The 19,264-nt window shown below is 34.3% G+C and overlaps 1 protein-coding gene across 11 annotated transcripts in view; it reads left to right on the forward strand.

The window, feature by feature from the left end:
* RBMS3 (RNA binding motif single stranded interacting protein 3) overlaps positions 1 to 19,264 on the forward strand; it is a 1,178,968-nt gene that overhangs the window by 1,104,541 nt on the left and 55,163 nt on the right. For 9 of the 11 annotated variants that reach the window (XM_036219807.1, XM_036219806.1, XM_036219804.1 and 6 more), the window contains 2 exons: positions 10,638 to 10,748; positions 18,310 to 18,357. In XM_036219807.1, coding sequence (XP_036075700.1) covers positions 10,638 to 10,748; positions 18,310 to 18,357 — 159 coding nt within the window. The remainder of the gene's footprint in view (positions 1 to 10,637; positions 10,749 to 18,309; positions 18,358 to 19,264) is intronic. The other 2 variants (XM_036219805.1, XM_036219810.1) reach the window with 1 other exon arrangement.

Raw genomic sequence — 19,264 nt, forward strand, 5'->3', positions numbered from 1 at the left:
GAAGTAATTAGATTAACCTTAATGAGAGATGGTAAACTGTTCAACCTAGCTAGTAGCATTTGAAAAGAAAAAAGAAAGGATTTGGGGACATTTATGATGTAGCATTGACAAGACTTGACTATGGATTGGTTATGAATGATGAGAGAGAAGGAAAAAGCAAGGATAACTTGGAATTTCCCGTGTTATTCCAAGAATCAAACAGAGAAAGAATATGTCTGAAAATAGAAAGAAAAAGAAAATATTTAGAATGACACATAGTTGTTTTCTGGTGTCTGATATTCCAGATCCAGTTACAAATTTGGTTCAGGCGTAAAAACAAAAGGCCAAGACAACAAAGAGCATTTAAAAACTTTTAAGTTTTAAACTAACTTTGGCAATTTTGGTTCATTCCATCAGGGCTTAACATGTAGCAGTATTTTGAAATTTCACTTCTGACACCTTACCAACACCTTGCATTTATGGTATGTGTATCAGTGCTGACTCTTAGTACTTTACAAGGCATATAGCACCTCCTCTAACACTTGGCTGTAATAGCCATTTCAAACTCATTGGTGAAGCAGAATATTTGGAAAAAATGGAAGTTTTAGCTTGAGGAACTGAACTAAATATCACTGGCTGTTGGTGGTTATAACATATTTATTTGTGTGAGGCATATTAATGTTACTAAAATCATCTGAAGTTGCTTGGTCCTCAAATAAGAACTGAAAAAAGAATTAACAAAATCAGTAAGAAACAAACCAGGAATCTCTTTCAAAGCAATGCAATAGAAAATTTAACTCCGAATAGAGCCAAGGTAGATGTAAAAAAAAAAAAAAAGAGCAAATCTTCCCAGACTTGACCATGAATATGAATGACTCACCTGGGGATCTTATTGAACTACACATTCTGATTCAGAGGGGCTGGGCTGGACCTAAGGGTCCCCATTGAGCGCCCAGAGGATACTGTCTAGTCCTGGACCACACTCTAAGAAATAAGGTACTGGAGAATTTTAGAAGATTCTATTAAACCAAGAAAAAAAAAATCACAATTGCAGCATCACTGTTTAGGAGAAATGGCAATAAAATCTAAGTGAAATAAAAGATGTAAGTTTTTACAACAAATAGGACATTGAAGAAAAGAACCATAAAATTGGCTTTCGTCTCATCTACTGGACAACTTCATGTATAATGAATGACACCTTGCAGGCCTCATGATGTATCTTGATTGGATGTTTGTATGTAATATTTTACCTTAGAATATGGCCATTCCACCACACATTTTGTCTCAGCATCAGATTTCAAAATATTTCATCAATAGGGTATGTACTGAGTTTGAGACACATTAGTGACAATAGTGCTAATAGAAAGTGTACTTTAAAGGGAGTAAATTAGTTTTTTAATAGGGTCTTGACTTCACATCTGTATCCTTAAGCCTAGTTGAGTTGCCAGCTCTAACCAGGCAAATTTCTAAAAATGTCTTAAAGGAGAAAACAAATAGCCCAGAAATGTCCTCTGAGGGACCACAAAAGAAAGTACATTTTGTAGTAAATTGCAGGACAAGGAATAACTACTTTCCTAGGAATAGCCAGAATCAAGGTACCTTGTGACATATTTAGGCAATTTGCACTGTAAACAATGGCCATAAGTAGGTTAATGGGCAACTTTTCCCCTTGATCACCCCTGTGATTTGAGAAGTATTTCCCAGACCTGTTCACCAATTGGATTCTGCAGGACCTTAAAAATGATTTGCAGCTGGGTGTTTTGGTCTATTTGTCAGTAAAGAGAAGTTTTTAATGAGAAGCTTTATGACAGCTCACAGTCCTGGGTGCCAGTTAAAGTGAGATAAACCTTTTACCAGACAAAAGATGTAGCCTATAAATATTCAGATGTTTGCTGGGAACCCTATTTACCTTATCGTTGGGAAAAAGACTGGCCTGTAATACTGCTTCTGATGTGCATTTTAAACTTTCTGTACGGTGAAAATCTACTTGGAGGTATAAAAAGTGATTGCTGTATAAGTGAATAAAGCATTTTTTCTCTTAGCACATGGCAAGGTTTGACAAGAATCTTAGGCAGATATATGGCTTTTAAAATAGTCTGTGGCATGGGAATGCCCTAATAAAAAAGTTTATGCTGCATTTGTGGCGGTGTCTTGGCTATGAAACATAAACAAAATTTTGTGCCATGTAATTGGGTATCTATAAGTCTTCCATAGAATGGAAATTGTGGGGTGAATGCTAATATTAACATTCCTTGGGTAGTGTGTGGTTCTTAGAAGCCCAGGAATTCTCATACAAAATGACAAGAACATCAAGCTGGCAATGGTTAGACAGGGGCACTTTTAAAGGAAAGCAAAGCAATTGAATAAATGGATTTTTAATACCATCCTGTTATCAAATAAAAGAATTGCTTCTGTTATTTCAATCAAATCCTCTTGTCCAGTTTCAGCATGGAGTTTTTGATTTTACATCCTTTAACATCATGGGCACCCTGGCTGATGAGCAAGTGCTATGATGAGCAAGTGCTATTCACTCATTTGGTCATTCAGCACCATTACAGGCTGTTTCATAATGGACACTGTGCTAGGCTTTCAAACCATTGGAAAATGAATAAAGCATCATGAATGGCACAGTGAACTTAGAATCGAGGGGAGAAATAAAATACGATCATGATTAAGTTGTGTGCCAAATATTATGAGAGAAGAGAGGAGCAATTTACCAAAAACCTGGGTCAGACACAGGAAATATTCCCTAGCATGTAGCATTTGACAAAAATCTGAGAACACTTATGCAAGCCTACTGTAGATGCCCAAGACTCCTGGCAAAGACACTAAAGACACCAAAGAGCAAGGTAGGTCAGGGAAGGATGAGTAGTTCAGCACGGAGGAAAGAGAGGTTCTGTGTTGATGGTCTTGGGGAATTAGACTGGAAGGGTAAATTGAAAGCCATGTTGATTTTTATAGAGTATATGTGCTATGCTGAAGGGACCATCCTTGATCCACTTGTATGAGCCTTCTTTTGGAGATGTGTGAAGCTAGACTAGGAAGGCACAGTCTTACAGATGACCCTACGAGACAGTACAAGCAGGAAAGGAAAATATTTTGAGTCCATCACCAAATTGTCCTATCTACCCTTAAACTCTTCCAGCACATTAACTTACAACCACCACTGGCTTAACAGTACCAGTGTCCTAAACATGTGACATTACCACTATGAAACAATATCTTTCAAGATGCTGACTCACCTGTAAAAATATGATCTAGGCTGTACTTTGGTAGAGAAGATAGTTTAACATTGTCTTTTTTATAGTTTCTCTTGGAACAAAAAATAAGGAAAATCAGTTCTGCTCATCTTTAAAGGGATAGGCATATTTTGGGAGTTATTGTTAAGGTAGGAAATGGTAAGGAGCTGTTCTCCATATCTCTCATATAATTTTTATTATGTAATATAATTTATGAGTATATATCAGTGGGTTTTTTTGTATCTTAAAAAAGTAGAGAAGATAGTAAAATAAATTGTGATTAATCCATTCATTTGATAAGTGTCATAGCTTAATGGTCTTTAATCTTTTTTTTCCTTAAATCTTTTAAAACTAATTTTGGAGCTACCTACCTGTATGAGGAAGGCAAAGTGAAGACAAAGAACTTAGTTTATGCCATTAGTTTTTCAGCACAAATAGTGTGATTCCTTCATATCATCTATTCCACACCACGTGGATTTTTATGGCTTACATGCTTGTGTGTGTGGTAGATCCTGCCAAGCCAAGAGCCACACTCGATTATGGAATTGGAGTGGGAGAATGATGGACATAAATGCACAGAAGCTCACTGGAGAAGACCTGGGGTCCTTCCATGCAGATTAAATATTTCTATTGGCTTAGTAACTATGATCTCTTTAAGTAGAAATGTAGAAAGGAGAATAATATAGTAACCCACCTACATAATAATTTTTTTTAACTAAATGTACAAGTTTAATGACAAAAATAACTAATTGTTCTATTACACTTCAGTTAAAACCATTTAACCATTTGGCCCCGAGTCTTCAAATTTTAAACTCTCCGTCAATATGTAACATATTTAAAAGCAATTTTGATCTATTGGAATTCAAAGAAGCTTATTGAAAACATCAAAAGTCACTGCTGAACAAATTTCTTTAGTTTTAAGCATAAAACTCCAAAGGATTCAATAAAGCATTGTTGATAATCCTATGTACCTACTTTTGTCAGGAATACTTCAATGTGACATTTTAACTTTATATTCTTATTCAAAATGACACTATTGTATAAATAGGTACTTAACCAATAATTGAAACCATTATTTACAGCTGAATAGGCACAGTATATAATTAGGATTCCTTTTAAGGGGACTCCATGGTTAAAACTAATTTGGTTTTAATGTCTTTTAATATTGCATATTTTAGAAAAACAATTCCAATTAATGATAACTGAATCAAAAAGCAGGAATGGAAAGTATTTTGAGAATATTTAGAGTAAAGGGGAAAAAAAAACTCTTCTTATAGCTAATGGATATTCTTTCTTTAGATAAGCTGTGTACTGTTCTAAATTTATCGTATGACAATGGAAAATGGCCTACTTCTAAACATCATAGCCCACAGCTATGCCTCTCTAGGTAGCAGTTCAACTATTATACCAATCAAATCCATCTAAATTTAGGAAAGAGAAACCCAGCCATAATCCATCTAAATTTAGGAAAGAGAATCCCAGCCATATTTCTAGTTAGCATATTTCCAAAATAAGCAGCAATTTGAACTAATAAACATATATCTATTGGAATTCACATAATAATAGCCTTGTATCCTTTCATTGATAAATTAAAGAATTTAGGCAGCTGATTTAGATGTCAGGTCTTTAAGAAACTGTTTTCTATCACAAATATAAGCTTGATTCAGAAGCTAAGATCTACTGTTAGTTGTAGCGAGCAGAAAGTAGATAGATACTTTGTGCCAGTATCTAATGACTGCAGTTTCAAGTCTTTCTTTATTGTGTATAAATGGAGCTTATATCTGTATATCCTATAGTTTCTGAACCTCAGCACTAATGGTGTTTTGGGCTCAGTCATTTTTTGTTGTAGGAAGTGTCCTGTGTGTGTGTTGTAGGATAACCTCTACCGCCAATGGCCTCTAGGTGTTGGTAGCATCCCTTCCCCAGTTTGACAAGCAAAAATGTCTCCTGACATTTCTTCTGGATAAAGCAAAATGGCCCATGGTTGAGAGCCACTGGTATATGCATATACATAGGTACTTTTTATTTGAATTTCCACAAATATGTTATAGTAGTATTAATAGAACTTTTTACACCAAGTAAATTTTGGATCTTATCTTTAAGGATATGGTGGTTGAAGATATTAATAAATTCACAAATATGTGTCCCAAACCATGATTATAAAACTGAACTGCCCCTTGTAAGAACAAGTTTTCCCAAAAGTTTTGGAATGCTCCATTTTAACTAGTAATCTCAATCATGCATTTTTAAGTACCTTTGATTTGAAATTTTGTTCTTTCATCATTCTTCCAACCAATATTTATAAAGCATATATATTATGTGCCTCATACTGTAGACAGCATGAAGACACTATAAACTGACAATGGTGAACAAGCAGACATGATTTAGCCCCGCTAAGTATGAACATTCTGAATAAAAAATGTTGGTGTTAGCCATTTTTGATTTAATTGAACAGAGGCAGTGATATAGAAAATTAATTCACAAAAACTCTTTTGAGTATCTCCTGTGTGTAATTCCTATTTAGGGAGGTTACAAAAAGTATGTAAACATAACCCTTGCCCTCTTAAAAGGTATAATACTGAAAGAAGCAATTAGAGAATAATAAGAGGAAGGAAGGGATTAAGTGCTAAAATGGTGCGCTAGGGGCAGTCCAACTTCCCACCGTACCATGGCAATCCATCATTCTCCCATACTGCCGACGTTTGTCCGTGCTCTTTCCAAAACGTTTCCAAAGTTAAAGTCATATTTCCCAGCACTGCCACAGCTCTTAGGATTTCAAACATAATTTGTTTTCAAGTCAGACTGCCCATCCAAGTTGGCTGGAAATTTATCAAGGTAGTTTGAGATTAATGAGTGTTTCTAAAGGATGGAGGGAATGGAGGGGGGACAGTTTTCCTGCTCCTTTTGTTTTTTCTCTTCCCACAGTAGCAGTTTTTCTTAAACCTTACCCAGCACCCTCCTGCTAAAAACAAAAACAAAAACACAACAACAACAAAACACTGATGCCCATATCACAAATGGAAAAGATTAAACATCTTTACATATACTACTACAAGGAACATTGCCCGGTAATATTGCAGGACACCGCTTTTGGATAGCTATTCCCCCGGTTAAACAAACTATCTTTATGCCGTTTATATTATTAAATCATCCTTGCTATTGGAAAATCATTTACACTAACTAGGTTACTTGTAAGCCCTTAGCATTCTCTGCACTCCATTTTGCATGTGCTAAAAATAGTCTGGTGTACACAACGAGATTATTTTCTAACTAGATTAGAAATATTATTTTCTAACTAGATTAGAAATATTAAAAATTGACAGAGGCAGAAAAACATACAGACGAGAAAGAAGACAACCTTAAATGACATTGTTTTTTTAGTCAGGTCGAATGATTACTATAAAAAAAAAAGTCCTGTAGTTTTGCATAAGTCACTATAGGAAAGAGTAAAATATGGACCACAGATATTTTGACATGAGACATCTAAATACAACAAGAGGGAAAAAAGGGGTGATATTTCTTTTCTTTTCTTTTCACATATTATCCAAATAAAGTCTTATATTTTACTTTTACATTCTTGTTATTTCAAATTCAAGGTTTAACAAGATTTCATATAGGAAAAATTCTCAAATATGCTACCACACAAGCAAAACTGATCAAGTGAAAGCATGTTAGATCATCAGGCATAGGCCTGAATTATTCAGATAATTGCCCCATTTCAGCTTATCAAAAATGTAGACTTGGCTTCTTTGCATTTTTAAACAAGATATAATAGGATTATTACTATAAAGTCTCATGCCCTATCATAAGACTGGTTTAAAACAAAAAATTGAAAAACAGTATAAATAAATAAAATCAATCATTTGTGTCTAAGAACTGTAACAGTACAATACAGTAACAGTTTATAGACAGAGCACACTTCACAAACTTTAGGGTGCATCAAAATCACCTGGAAAGCTTGTTAAAACACAGATTCCAAGGCCCGAAGCCCAGAGGTTCTGATATTAATTCTAATTCCTAGTCTGCTGCTACTGCTGGCCCACAGACCATAAATTGGAGTGGCACAGGACTGGAGTACTGACAGTACCAGGAATTGCCATACGGGTAATTCTTCTCACTATAGTCCATGTCCCGGCATTAATATAGGTTTTAATCTAGCTATGGGTGCTCTTGTTGGGGGAGAGCCTGCATATGTTTTCCCTAATTTGCCGTTGATCCTATATTACAATTGGGGAATTAAAATATCGATGAACTAGCCAAGGCCTAAAATTTCTTTCGGTTATTGCAGAAGGCTAACACAGATATTTTTATGGCCTTAGGTCAGCTATGTTTACTCCACATCAATGATTTTTGGAAACTTTATCTAAATTACTGTTAAAGTTGTTTATTTCGGAACTAGGGCAACCAGATCCTCCCTACATCTCTTGAGTGTGAGCAGCTTTGTTTTGCAGAGGCAGTGGCTAAAATAGACCAGACATTTCCATCAGCTGTTTGGTCATTGTGCTTTTTAGTGAAATTACAGCATGTTACAGTATTTTTCTTTGCAGCATAAACATTGAGCAAACCCAGACATCCGGAGATGCTAAAATGAAAAATCTGTTTCCTCTTGCCTTGCCATTTGCCAAGTAAACTCCGTCAGACAGCACATTCTATACATTTCGAGTAAATGAAATTACCCTAAATGTGTTGGCAACATCTGTCACAAAACACTCTTCAGTCTATGGCTTAAATGGATTGGATAAGAATGGATTTGACAGGATATTTAATGAGGTACAATTATAGTTGAGAGCACTTATTTTTCCTTAACAACTATAGGTTTTTGTTTTCCTTTTTTTGTTGTTGTTGTCCTTTCTTTTTACTCTTCAGTTTTTAAATTTAATATCTTACAATTTACAAAGGAGATTCTGTACTCACTGATGAGGAAAGTGGCTGGCAAACACTATTTTTTTTATAGATAACCAACACTTCAAACTCCTCGTTTTTCCCTAAAAAAAGTATCAAAAATTTTGTTTTTCCAAGGAGCTCCTGTCTTCCACTTTCACCTTACTGATTGTAAAGTTCTCCATTCCCTGAAATTGTTAGGGAATTTCTGTTTTTAATAATTTGTGGGAGTCTTTTTTCATTGAATATTTTTACTAAATATGAACGAGAATGTATATCCTTATATATCCTCCCCCAAGAATTATTATTCTTATTGTTCCTCTATTTGCAATAACTACTCTAGTTAGGAAAAAAAAATGTCTCCTTTATATCCTTTTATACTCTGTGCCTAGTGCTGCTATTTACAATTCCAAATTATGACAAATCCCTTCCCACTCTTCCCTTTGATTTGCCAGGTTTTTGGTTTATACACAGAAGCAGCACTCACTCTGGCATCTGTAATCAAACGAGTCCCCAAACACTTTCTGAGAAAGGATTCTTTAAAGAGACCAGACAATCCTTCCTAAATTAACTCCAAATGCAGGTATTCAGTCCTTCTTATCATGCATGGATTTTGATTCATCTGTCAAATGCTCGCATATCTCATTTGCATACTGCCTTCCAAACAAAGACTAAAGTTTACGTCTCCCTACCACTGGGAAATGAGGTCACCCCTAGAGCATTGAGAAGAAAGTATCCTTACCAAACACAATTTGGTCTTTATCTCTATTTTATGAAAAACAATCCTGTGTGTGGCTAGGGCGGGTTGTTAGGATTGAGGGGTTTCCAGGATTGTGACAGTTACCTGTATGATGGACTCTATCTAGGTGCAAATATTCTAAAAAGATAGATGAAGTCTCAAGTTCAAGTAGAGTTTTGAAGTCTTGCGCCTACTAAGGGTTAAAATGTTATGAAAATGCCACTTTTTGATTGGAAAAAAAATGTTTTAGGACTTGTCTTTACTCTAAAGTTATCCTGTAGTTTTTCTCTAAGAGATTTAAGAACTCCAGTTCTTTGTAAACGTTTACTTCTGGTCTGGCACAGCTAATATCTGAAATGAAGGCCAGTAAGTTTGGTTTTATTTTTAATATAAAATAAAGGTACTTTTGTTAAATTCAGACGGCAAGAAAAAGAAGTAATATGTCTCTGAATTATAAGTAAAGCTTCTCTTATACCCCTCATTCAAGAAGCATCCTGATGAATGACAATTCACAGAAACATCACAAAATTCAAAGAATGCAAATACACAACTGTATATATTTACAAGCTACAGACCTATAACATAACATAGCATAACATAACATTTGTATTCTGATTGATTCTAGCTCAAATCCTAATGCCTGTTGGAACAAAGCACACTGTGTATCAAGCATTTCCAAATATTTGCCTCAATTACCGTACTCCCTCTACATTAAGGGGAATGAGGCTATTAAAAAAAAAAAAAAAGAAAAGCTGAGTGATAGCCTGATCTTTTAACAGATACAGTCAGGAAGTTGGATTTGTATAATAATATGAGATATTAATCATCTTGAGCAAAAGAGTTTTAGGATACATTTGCTCGTGGGTTATTAATTTGGGGTCTGGGATCCTGCTATCTACACGAATCTGTCCTAGTTTTATTTCTTCAACACATGTTCTTATATGGAAAAAAATCACATCATGAAAAAATAATGTTTACAGAAAAAATAACATTCAGATACATAATAATTTTATTATCACTGATTAGGTAAATGAGTTGTTATAGCACTGGTTTCTGCCTTTATCATCATCTTTAAAATAAAAAAAATTAGAATTATATAATATCAAAGATCTTATCCAAACCTAGATTTTCAATTTTTAAAAAATATTGTTCCCTTCTCTAAGTTAGTCAATTAAGACAACATAGTCAGATAGAGAAAAAAGAGAGGGAGGGTAATATGGCCTGGCTCTACCTCCGTAACCATGTGACACTTTGTATATGGACAGCAGTTTTCTTAAAATTTGTTATTTCTTGCATTCCAAACAGTTATATTAGATTTTAATATATCCTTCAAAGAAATCCAGTTAAGAAACCCATCCAGACCAGCCTTATCCCCTCAATGGTAGATTGTATTGAAGTGATCAAGAATTTATATAAATTATGGCTAAGTGGCATAAACCAAAATTCTTATTCAATATCAATAAAAACTAGAGAATTCCCATAGTATTCATTTTTTAGCCGTCAGAGGAGTTGTATTTAGAACAGTGAGAGGGAATATATACAATATCTTGGAATACAGTCTACATTGAATATTGGAATTGTAAATGATAGGCAATTTAGACACATCACAGATAAATCACATCAGAGGAAAGGAAATTGCTAATGTTATATATTTAAATGAACCTAAAATGACATAGATGGATATAAAAATTATACATAGTTGAACACATTGGATGCTGACTCTTTTACTGTGTTTATTTTTTTTTAAGTTTCCGTCCTTACGAAATGTGTTTTCAGATGGACATTGTGTGTGTTTTTAGGGTGCTGTGATTACACCAACAATGGATCATCCCATGTCAATGCAGCCAGCAAACATGATGGGCCCCTTGACACAACAGATGAATCATCTTTCTTTGGGCACAACAGGAACGGTGAGTTGAAGAGTTTGGTTCGTTTTGTTTTCTTGGACTTCCTCAATAAGGTGCCATACTCTGTTCTCACTGGCATTATCAGCAAAATTGGTTCTATACCAAATAAGTTACATCTGCATACATATTCAATTATGAGACACATTTACTCACTTGACAAGGCTGAAGGTTCTATGGCATTGCATTTGAATTTTGAGTTACTTCTTGTTCTTAGGACACAATCCACCAGGTATAATGTCTGTTTTTTGGAAAAATGTCTTTATACATGCACCTGCAAATCTAGACCTTGTAACTTAATACACTTAAACCTGTTTTTCTTTTCCCAGATGCTTACTACTTCAGCTAATATATCATTCCCAGGTTATTCATAAGTGAGGAGCCAATGACTAATATACAGTGCTTTTTATTTATTTTCAATGCTTAAATCAATAAAAATAAATTGAGAACCTAACATAATCGAGTTCTTTTCATCTTCCTTTTTAATATGTCAACATAGATGATGTTGAAAAATAAGAAAGGAATGTGATGTACTTGATCTTTTTTTATAGGTCAGGCTACTTTTGACTAGCCATTATTTTTCCTTAGGGAAAAAAATCTATTAAAAAAATGCCTATTGCAACCTAGATTTTACAACTAAGGCATTTGAAATCATAAACAAAACTTTGTTTATTAAAAATCTATTCAAAGACAATTCCCCAAATAGTCAGGAGGGTAAATGTCTGATACAATCTGGAATACTACAGCTTTGTTAATTACCATTATAGAGAACAATGAAAAACATCAAAGTCAACCTCTCATGTGACACCATTGATAAGTTTTTATTTTTTATAAATTTTAATGCAGATAATTTTGTGATTTTTAAAGATGTAGAAAGAAAAAAAAATCTACTTTGTTCTGACTGAGGCAGCTTAAGTATCATAGAAAGAGCAGTGTACTAGGAGTTGGAAATTCTAGATTAAAATCTTGATTGAGCCCTGCTGTTTCTATCTGTCCTAGGGAAAACAATATCTTCCAGTCTTAATTTCCCCCTCTCCCTAGTTGAAGTGTTGAATATGATGATATATGGGGCCCCTTTGTCTATATGCCTCCATGTTTTTAAGCCTCACATGTCTCAGAGTCACCATTTATATGATTCTTTATAATTATGCTAGCATCATCTCCAAGTATCTATATATACTATGTACATAAGCTATATATTGGAAATTTTACATTAAAGCAATTGTTTGCTTGCCACATAGATGTTGACTTGGGCTTTTTGGATTATAATAAGTTTCGAGCATATCCATTGAGGCCTCAATAATCTGTTCTAAATAGGAAGAAAGTTCATAAACTAATGGAGGGAGTCACTTTGTTTCAATAAAGAAATCTAGTTTTATTAATGTAAATGAAGTACTTATCTCTGAGGCCTCAGTTGCTGAACCTATAAAATGCAATTGATGATACTTTACTTATCTGAAGGTTTACGCTGGGTCAAATGATTTCTTAGGTCTCTGACCTAGACTTTTAAAAGTCATGTCTAAAATGACATTTAACTCTATCCTGTGGTACAGCAGATTTTCACCAGGGAGATAGAATTTGAAGATATTTCTAGAGCTTTTAGCAATGTATTAGGATTATTCGTTGCCACTTTGTTCATTTACTAACAAAACAGACCCCAAGAATAGTATTGGAGGGACCTGAAGTTTCTCATGGGCCCGCTATGAATTTTCCTTCATACTAGCTTTAATTTTCTTAAGGGAGTATAAATTATCAGTAAGTGAAGTATTACAATTTTATTATTTGACAATCTGGAATCTGATAAAAGAGGGAGTTATAATGCAAAGTTTAACAAGAAACACTTTATAAATCCTATTCCTTTGAATCAAAAGCAAAGCCAGCAGACTTCCTGAAGTTCAAATTTGCAAACTTGAAAAAATATAAGAGCTAAGTTTAATTGAGAATATGACTGAATACTTTAGGGAATTGAAAAATAAGCTAAAATATATAGAACAGATTCAGAATTATAATAGTTATTGATCAATAACATATATTACAATTAGTATTTAAACATTTTCAACAAGAACACTGTTATACAAGACCATGATTTTTACCCCGCTGGTAATAACCAAATCATTCAATAATGATTTATACTCCCCTTTTTTCCTTAGAGAGCAAATGTTCTAAGCATGTGGCTTATTTTTAGTACCAATTTTTCTCTAGCTTTTTTTTCATTCTTTTCTCCCTTCAAATTTGTACTAAATAATGCTTAGGTATAAGATTTTTATAAATTGTTGTTTTACAAAGGTTCAAAATTTCATAAGATTCTGGAAAGACAGTGGGAAAACAGTATTACTTTGTTGAATTAGTCAAAAAAATATCATTATGTGTAGTGTAACAATATTGTTATACATTTTTCTTCAACTGTCGCTCTTATACTTTAATATGCCATCATAGATTCATTTTACATGAATTTTTGACTGGCATCTGGAGTAGCTACCAAATTTTTCCACCTATTGCACCTTTTCAAGTACTTTATCATTGCTTGGAAGGTGGCCTGTTGTCATGGAAGGAACAGTGGGCGCTGGAATCAAACTCAGCTTCAAAGCCTGGCTTGGCCCCTTATTAACTATGCATGTTTAGACAGGTTCTTTAACCTCTGAACTTGTATTTCCTCTTTCACAAAGTGCAAAAAAAAATAATATTTACATCCCAGGAGAGTTGCCAGTGTTAAATGGAATGATATGTGTGACATGCCTAATAGAATGTGTGACACCTAGTACTAGATGCTTATCAAATGAGCTGTCCTTACTCCCCTACCTCTAGTGGCTTCATACGGGTGGGGACCTCATCCAGGTCACCCAAAGGGATGTAGGAAACTATCAAATCCACAGCACAATTCACTGGCCTGCTCTATTTCATTTCGTATAGCATCTCTTTCAAGTTTCCACTTCCTTACCATCTAATATATTCTTCCAGGATTGTAAACCCAAAAGTGTGTAGAGGCCAGCCAAGTTGCATTAATGAATAAAGTTGATTGACCTCAAGCAAAAATCCCTAGAAATATAAAGTTTAATTTGGTCTATAATTACCTATGTCATATATTATAAGTATACATGATTTTAGAGATTGTATTTTAAGTTAAAGGCATTTTTAATGCAATACTAAACATCTCTGCCTGATTGTTGGATGAACAGTAAGGAGAGATGGGGCCTTTGGCTGCCTGGAACATGATGCTTTGTCTAAAGAGGACAGCTACTGCTCAACTCCAGGTAGCTATCATGACATGGGCATACAGACCTAGAGTGGCCTCAGCTTCCAGTTTTTTAAGATAAGCTAAATATTTGGATTTAACAGAAAATGTTTGTATTTGAATGTTGCACCTAGTTTGTCCTAAAAACTCTCAGACTGTGACTCCTGCCCAGAGTTTTCCTAGTTCTCCTCTAACCTCTCTAGCCATTGCTTCTTCTTTTCTTTAACATGATTTCCTTAAGCAGTCTCATCCATTTTCATGATTTCGAACTCTGCTTGCTATGCCAAAGACTCCTAAATGCTTACCTCATCTTAAAATTTTAGACCGATTTATCTAACTACTTGCTAACTATGCCATCCATGTACACCTCACTCTGACATCTCAGTCAGCATGACCCAAACTAATCTCATTAGCTTCCCCAAGCTTCTTTCCCACTGACCCCTGTCCTCTTATACATTCCTGCTTTTCATTTCTTCTTAAGTCAATCCCATGACCATTTACCCACGTAGCCAAATGCTACAACTAGATCTCAGTCTAGACTTTCCTTCTCTCTCACCAAAAGATAAAATTACTTTTCAAGTCCCACCAATTTTGTCTCATAGACATTTGTCAAATACATCCCTTCCTTCACATTTCTAGATATTCTTCCTGGGCCTCGTTTGATTAATGATAATAGTCTCCTAACTGTTCTTCCTGCTTCTTATCTCAATTTGCTCCAATCCATTATCCATTATGTTGCCCAGCCAGTCAATCTAAAATTTTCTGAGCATGTCTCTCTCCTACTAGTAACTTTTCAGAGGCTTACAAATATCTAAGCTCACTGAAGTTCTACACTGCAAGGTATAAGCAGTGACCAGTCAAGATTAACAGAAACTTCAACTCCAGAAATACCTAGGTTCTAAGGGCAGAGCAGAGAGAGATCCAGTGAATAATCCAAAGTAGGCAGTGGTCAGGGCTAATGGGGAGTTGGACCGAGATTAGAATTTTTCATTTTTAGAAGAGAGGTATTAAGCCACAGGCCAAGTCCCACTTTCCTTTCTAAGATCCCTGGGAAAAGGAAGTATATTGAGCCAAAGCCTCTTTTTCATCTTCATAAAATCAGATATATTTGGTTCCCTAAAACCCCAAGTTTTGAAATGGATACCATGTAGTTTAATTAAACTTTCTCTACCATTTGCCACCTCAAATATTTATTGTTCAATTCTCTACCTATTTTTAAACTGGAAAGAATCTGTAGGCTTTCAAAGAAATAAATTTTATGCAAGCTGTGTAATTGTTTTATTCCAGGGCTCTGCTGACCTTGAAGAATTTTCTAGCTTTTCTGCTTTTGTTTAATTTTTTTGTTACAAGAGTCCCTGGGTAGAACCAAAGCCTTGTTATCATAATTTCTTATCACTCTATTGTAAGCTTTAGCAGAAACCACTGGGGATTTTACTGTGTTATGAGAACCGCCAAATTGCATGACAATCTTGTTTTACAAGTTTCTTATCTCCTTTTCATTTGTTCAGTTGGTAGTCACCAGTGGCTTACAATGTCACCGGAATCTGTTGAAAGAAATAAAGTTTTTGTTCTGCAGGCTTCCTATCTGCAGTTCTGTTTGTGTTCTCCAATCACTGGTTATACATGACATCATTGGATTCCCATGGTATAACCATAGCCACTCTCAAAGATAATCTTGTAATTGTACCCCATTTGTTCACCATAGTTCTCTAACATTTTTCAGTCACACTATTTCTCCTATTTTACTCGAAAATTCTGATGGTGTCAGGCAAAAATCCTAAATTATTCATTTTGCTTAAAGAATTTTTTTTCAATTATTAGTTGTGAATATAAATATTAGGACTGAGATTGATAAAAAGTAAAATAATGTTAAATGGACTCATGATTAGGAAATAGTATAACAAATTCATAAATGGTAGCAAATATATCACTTTAAATATGTTTTTATTTTTCAGGAAAAAATATCGGTTAATTAAAAATGGTCAAATACAAGACAGAAAATAAAGATAAAAGGGAATAGATTTTTTATTTGTTTAGTCTTATCGTAAGATAAATGAACTTTGAATGTAGTCTTATAAACAAAAAATAAATAGTCATTAAGTGAAAGTCTAATATAAAAGTTTATTTGCAGATATTAAGTTTTTCCTGTATAAAAATAGATTCTGAGTTCAAATAAATTAGCAACAAAATACAAAACTCCAATAGATAAAATGCCAAAGAATGCATATAGTTGATAAAGGATAATATAGAACACCAAAAAAAAGAAAAAAGTAATAATGAAAGAAATAGTCATTTAATCAAATACACAGACACACATAACCCATTAAATAAAGTTATAAAAGAAATACACATTGCCGATGAAGATGTAAGGAAATAAACATGCTCAATCACTGATACGAGATAATAGGAATCTAAGTTTAAAAAAGTGTCAGTTGGATAACAAGGTGGCCAGTCAAGACACTTCAAAACAGCTCTACTGACTGACCAAGCAACCAGTTTTAGTTTTAGAAACTATTCTGTGGAAATATTCTAAAATAGCAGAAAAACTTTTATACCTCAAAAGTGTTCAATGCAGTGTTCTTTAGACTATGAAAAAGATGATTAAATAAATAATAAGCCATCCATAAGCCATCCAGAATAAACACAGCATGAAGTTATAAAAGAGTTTAAAATAAATAGAAAAATGATCATTTATAATCTTAAATCAAAAGAGCAGGATGTAAATTTGCATATGTGGAGTACAGTATCAATGTGAAAAAAAATTATGAAATAAGGCTGTAAGAAATACAAAACAAATGTGGTTATTTCTAGGTGATGTGAATAAGAATAATTTCTAGGCTAATCATTATACTTTTCTACATTCTCCAAGTATTCAACAATAAGCACAATTTACTTTTATTATTTATTTTTAAATGTTACAAATATATTTTTGGAAAATGACCAGTGACATGGCCTTAAAATTAACTTTCTGTTTGTTTCTAGTAATATGTAATTGCAGTTTTTAAAAGAGGTACTAGGAATTACTACCATTATTAATAAACTATTTGGAGACCCTTTGAAAATTATTCAACTTATTCTAGTTTGGGGGATTATAATCATCTCACTAGTTCACTTATCTGTTGCAAGAAGCAAAATAATTCATGCCTAAGGTTTATTTGCTTTTGAATCTTTGATCAGTGTTTGCTTTTGCTGGTTAAAGTGCCTTGCAATGTTGAAATTTTAATCTTTCTTCTCATGAGAGAGTAATTAACATTGTCCATTGTGGCAAGGAGATTAAATGGAAAAGTTTGTGATTGTTCAAATTAAGTTTGCAAATAGGTGGGAAAATGAAGTTTTGAGGTTTTAGTTTTTTTAAATGAAATAATGATCACATAAATGAAATAAGGGTCACACTGAACATCTATTAAACCATGCTTTGGCAGTTTATTTGAATGAGAGCAATAACGGGTCCTTCCACATGGTATACTCCTTTGAGGGGAGCTGGGGCTAGATTAGAACTTTTCATTTTTAAAAGGGGGTACTTAGGCCATAGGCCATGTCCCACTTTTCTTTGTTAGATCTCTGGCTAAAAGAATTGAGTAAAGTTAAAGCCACTGTTTCATTTAAAACAACAACAAAAAAAAGCAGATAAATATGGTCCCACATAACCCCAAATTTTGAAACAGATGCCACGGAGTTTAATTAATCTCTCCGTGCTATTTGCCACCTCCAATGTTATGGCACTTTGGAAAAAGACAACAATCATCTGTTGAATAGATTCTGTTCTATTTATCTCTACTCTCATAATTCCAGCACACAAAGCAACTTGGCCTTGACTGACAACCACTGGGATCAGAGCCGGAACTGAGTGATCAGAATGCATCAGCCCCCATAGAGTATGGGAATGTGCAAATTTTTCATTTATCTCATTTAAATTTTCCATTCTTTATTTGTACTTCCAGAACTTTGTTTCATATTGTGCTCTGGGCCCCTTCCAGATGGGCTGCCTTATAGAATTTTTGTGTCAGTCAGAGACGGTACAAATTTCACATTGATTCCCCAAGAAAGGGACCAAAATTATGACAGACAGCGGAAGATGACAATGCTCTGGGACAGACTGTACTGTCCTCACAGATCACAGATCACGTGGGTTCTAATAGTGTGCCCAATGTGGCGGTAACGGGGACTATTGTATCAACTGTAAACTAGGGGTCATAGTTCCTTAAGAGCTTGAAGGCAGGGGGCTTAGGCAACCATATGACATACAGTGGGCACTTCCAAGTTTTAGAGCTAAAATTCTATTTTATTTTCTTTTGTACTTCATTGCATTCTTTCTCATGCTCTTTTCATTCAAAGATTCAGTCCCAAGACAGGATTATGATACTCCACCAGCTGTTGTGTCAGGTAGGAAAATTCTAATTCCTTTAAGACTTGATTGGAGGGGAGAGATGGAGGTTGCCTGGTTTTCTCCACAACTCTTTAAAGCAGTGATTCTCAACAGGGCTGGCTGCAAGGAAATTGAAGTTCAGTTGCAAGACAAGGGGTGAGGGGTAGGGTGGGCTTGGCATGGTTCAAAAAAAGCATATTTAATATTCTAATCAAGTTTTGTATCTAGAAAATAAATATGTTGCTTTTGAAATAAAACATAAAAGCTGAAATACATTTGGTCTGTGAAAGATACACAGAAAATAGAGTCTATGTTCTGTGTATCAGTAATTCTCGGTGTTAGAAGGGTTCAGTAGAATTTCTGGGAAGTCGGAGGATGTTTATATTTATCAAAAAAGGGCATAGATTAATTTTTTTTTAAAAAAAGTAGTTTGAGAAGCACTGCTTTAGAGACCAGAATTCTTCTGAAATCAGAAAATCATCCCATTTTGCTTGCTCAGCACCCAACATAGTGTCTGACCCCATAGTAGGTGCTCAATATAATTGTATGTTGAATGAATCAAAACTTCAAATTCATCCCCAAAATGGTATTTTGGATATTGAAAGAGAAGCTGCCAATGTTCCATTGGTACAACAAAGTGGCAGAGATTGATTTGATAATACATTAGCATCTTAGGGATTTTAATGAGCAGAATTTAAATTTGGTGATGCAGTTTATAATAGGGTACAAGTATCTGAAAAGGTGGGTTTTCATTTTGAATTGCACAGATTTTCTTGTGCTTTCATCTTAACTTTGAATTTCACTTTCTTGCAAAGAGTAAAATGGGCACAATTTTTCATTTTTTGTTGACTTTTTAACTAAATAAAATACTGGCAGCATGAAAAGCTTTGAATTCTTTGATCCTTTGATGTGTTAAATGATGAG

The sequence above is a fragment of the Rousettus aegyptiacus genome, unplaced genomic scaffold, assembly GCF_014176215.1.
Source record: "Rousettus aegyptiacus isolate mRouAeg1 unplaced genomic scaffold, mRouAeg1.p scaffold_m13_p_4, whole genome shotgun sequence".
NCBI classification, from domain to species: Eukaryota; Metazoa; Chordata; class Mammalia; order Chiroptera; family Pteropodidae; genus Rousettus; species Rousettus aegyptiacus.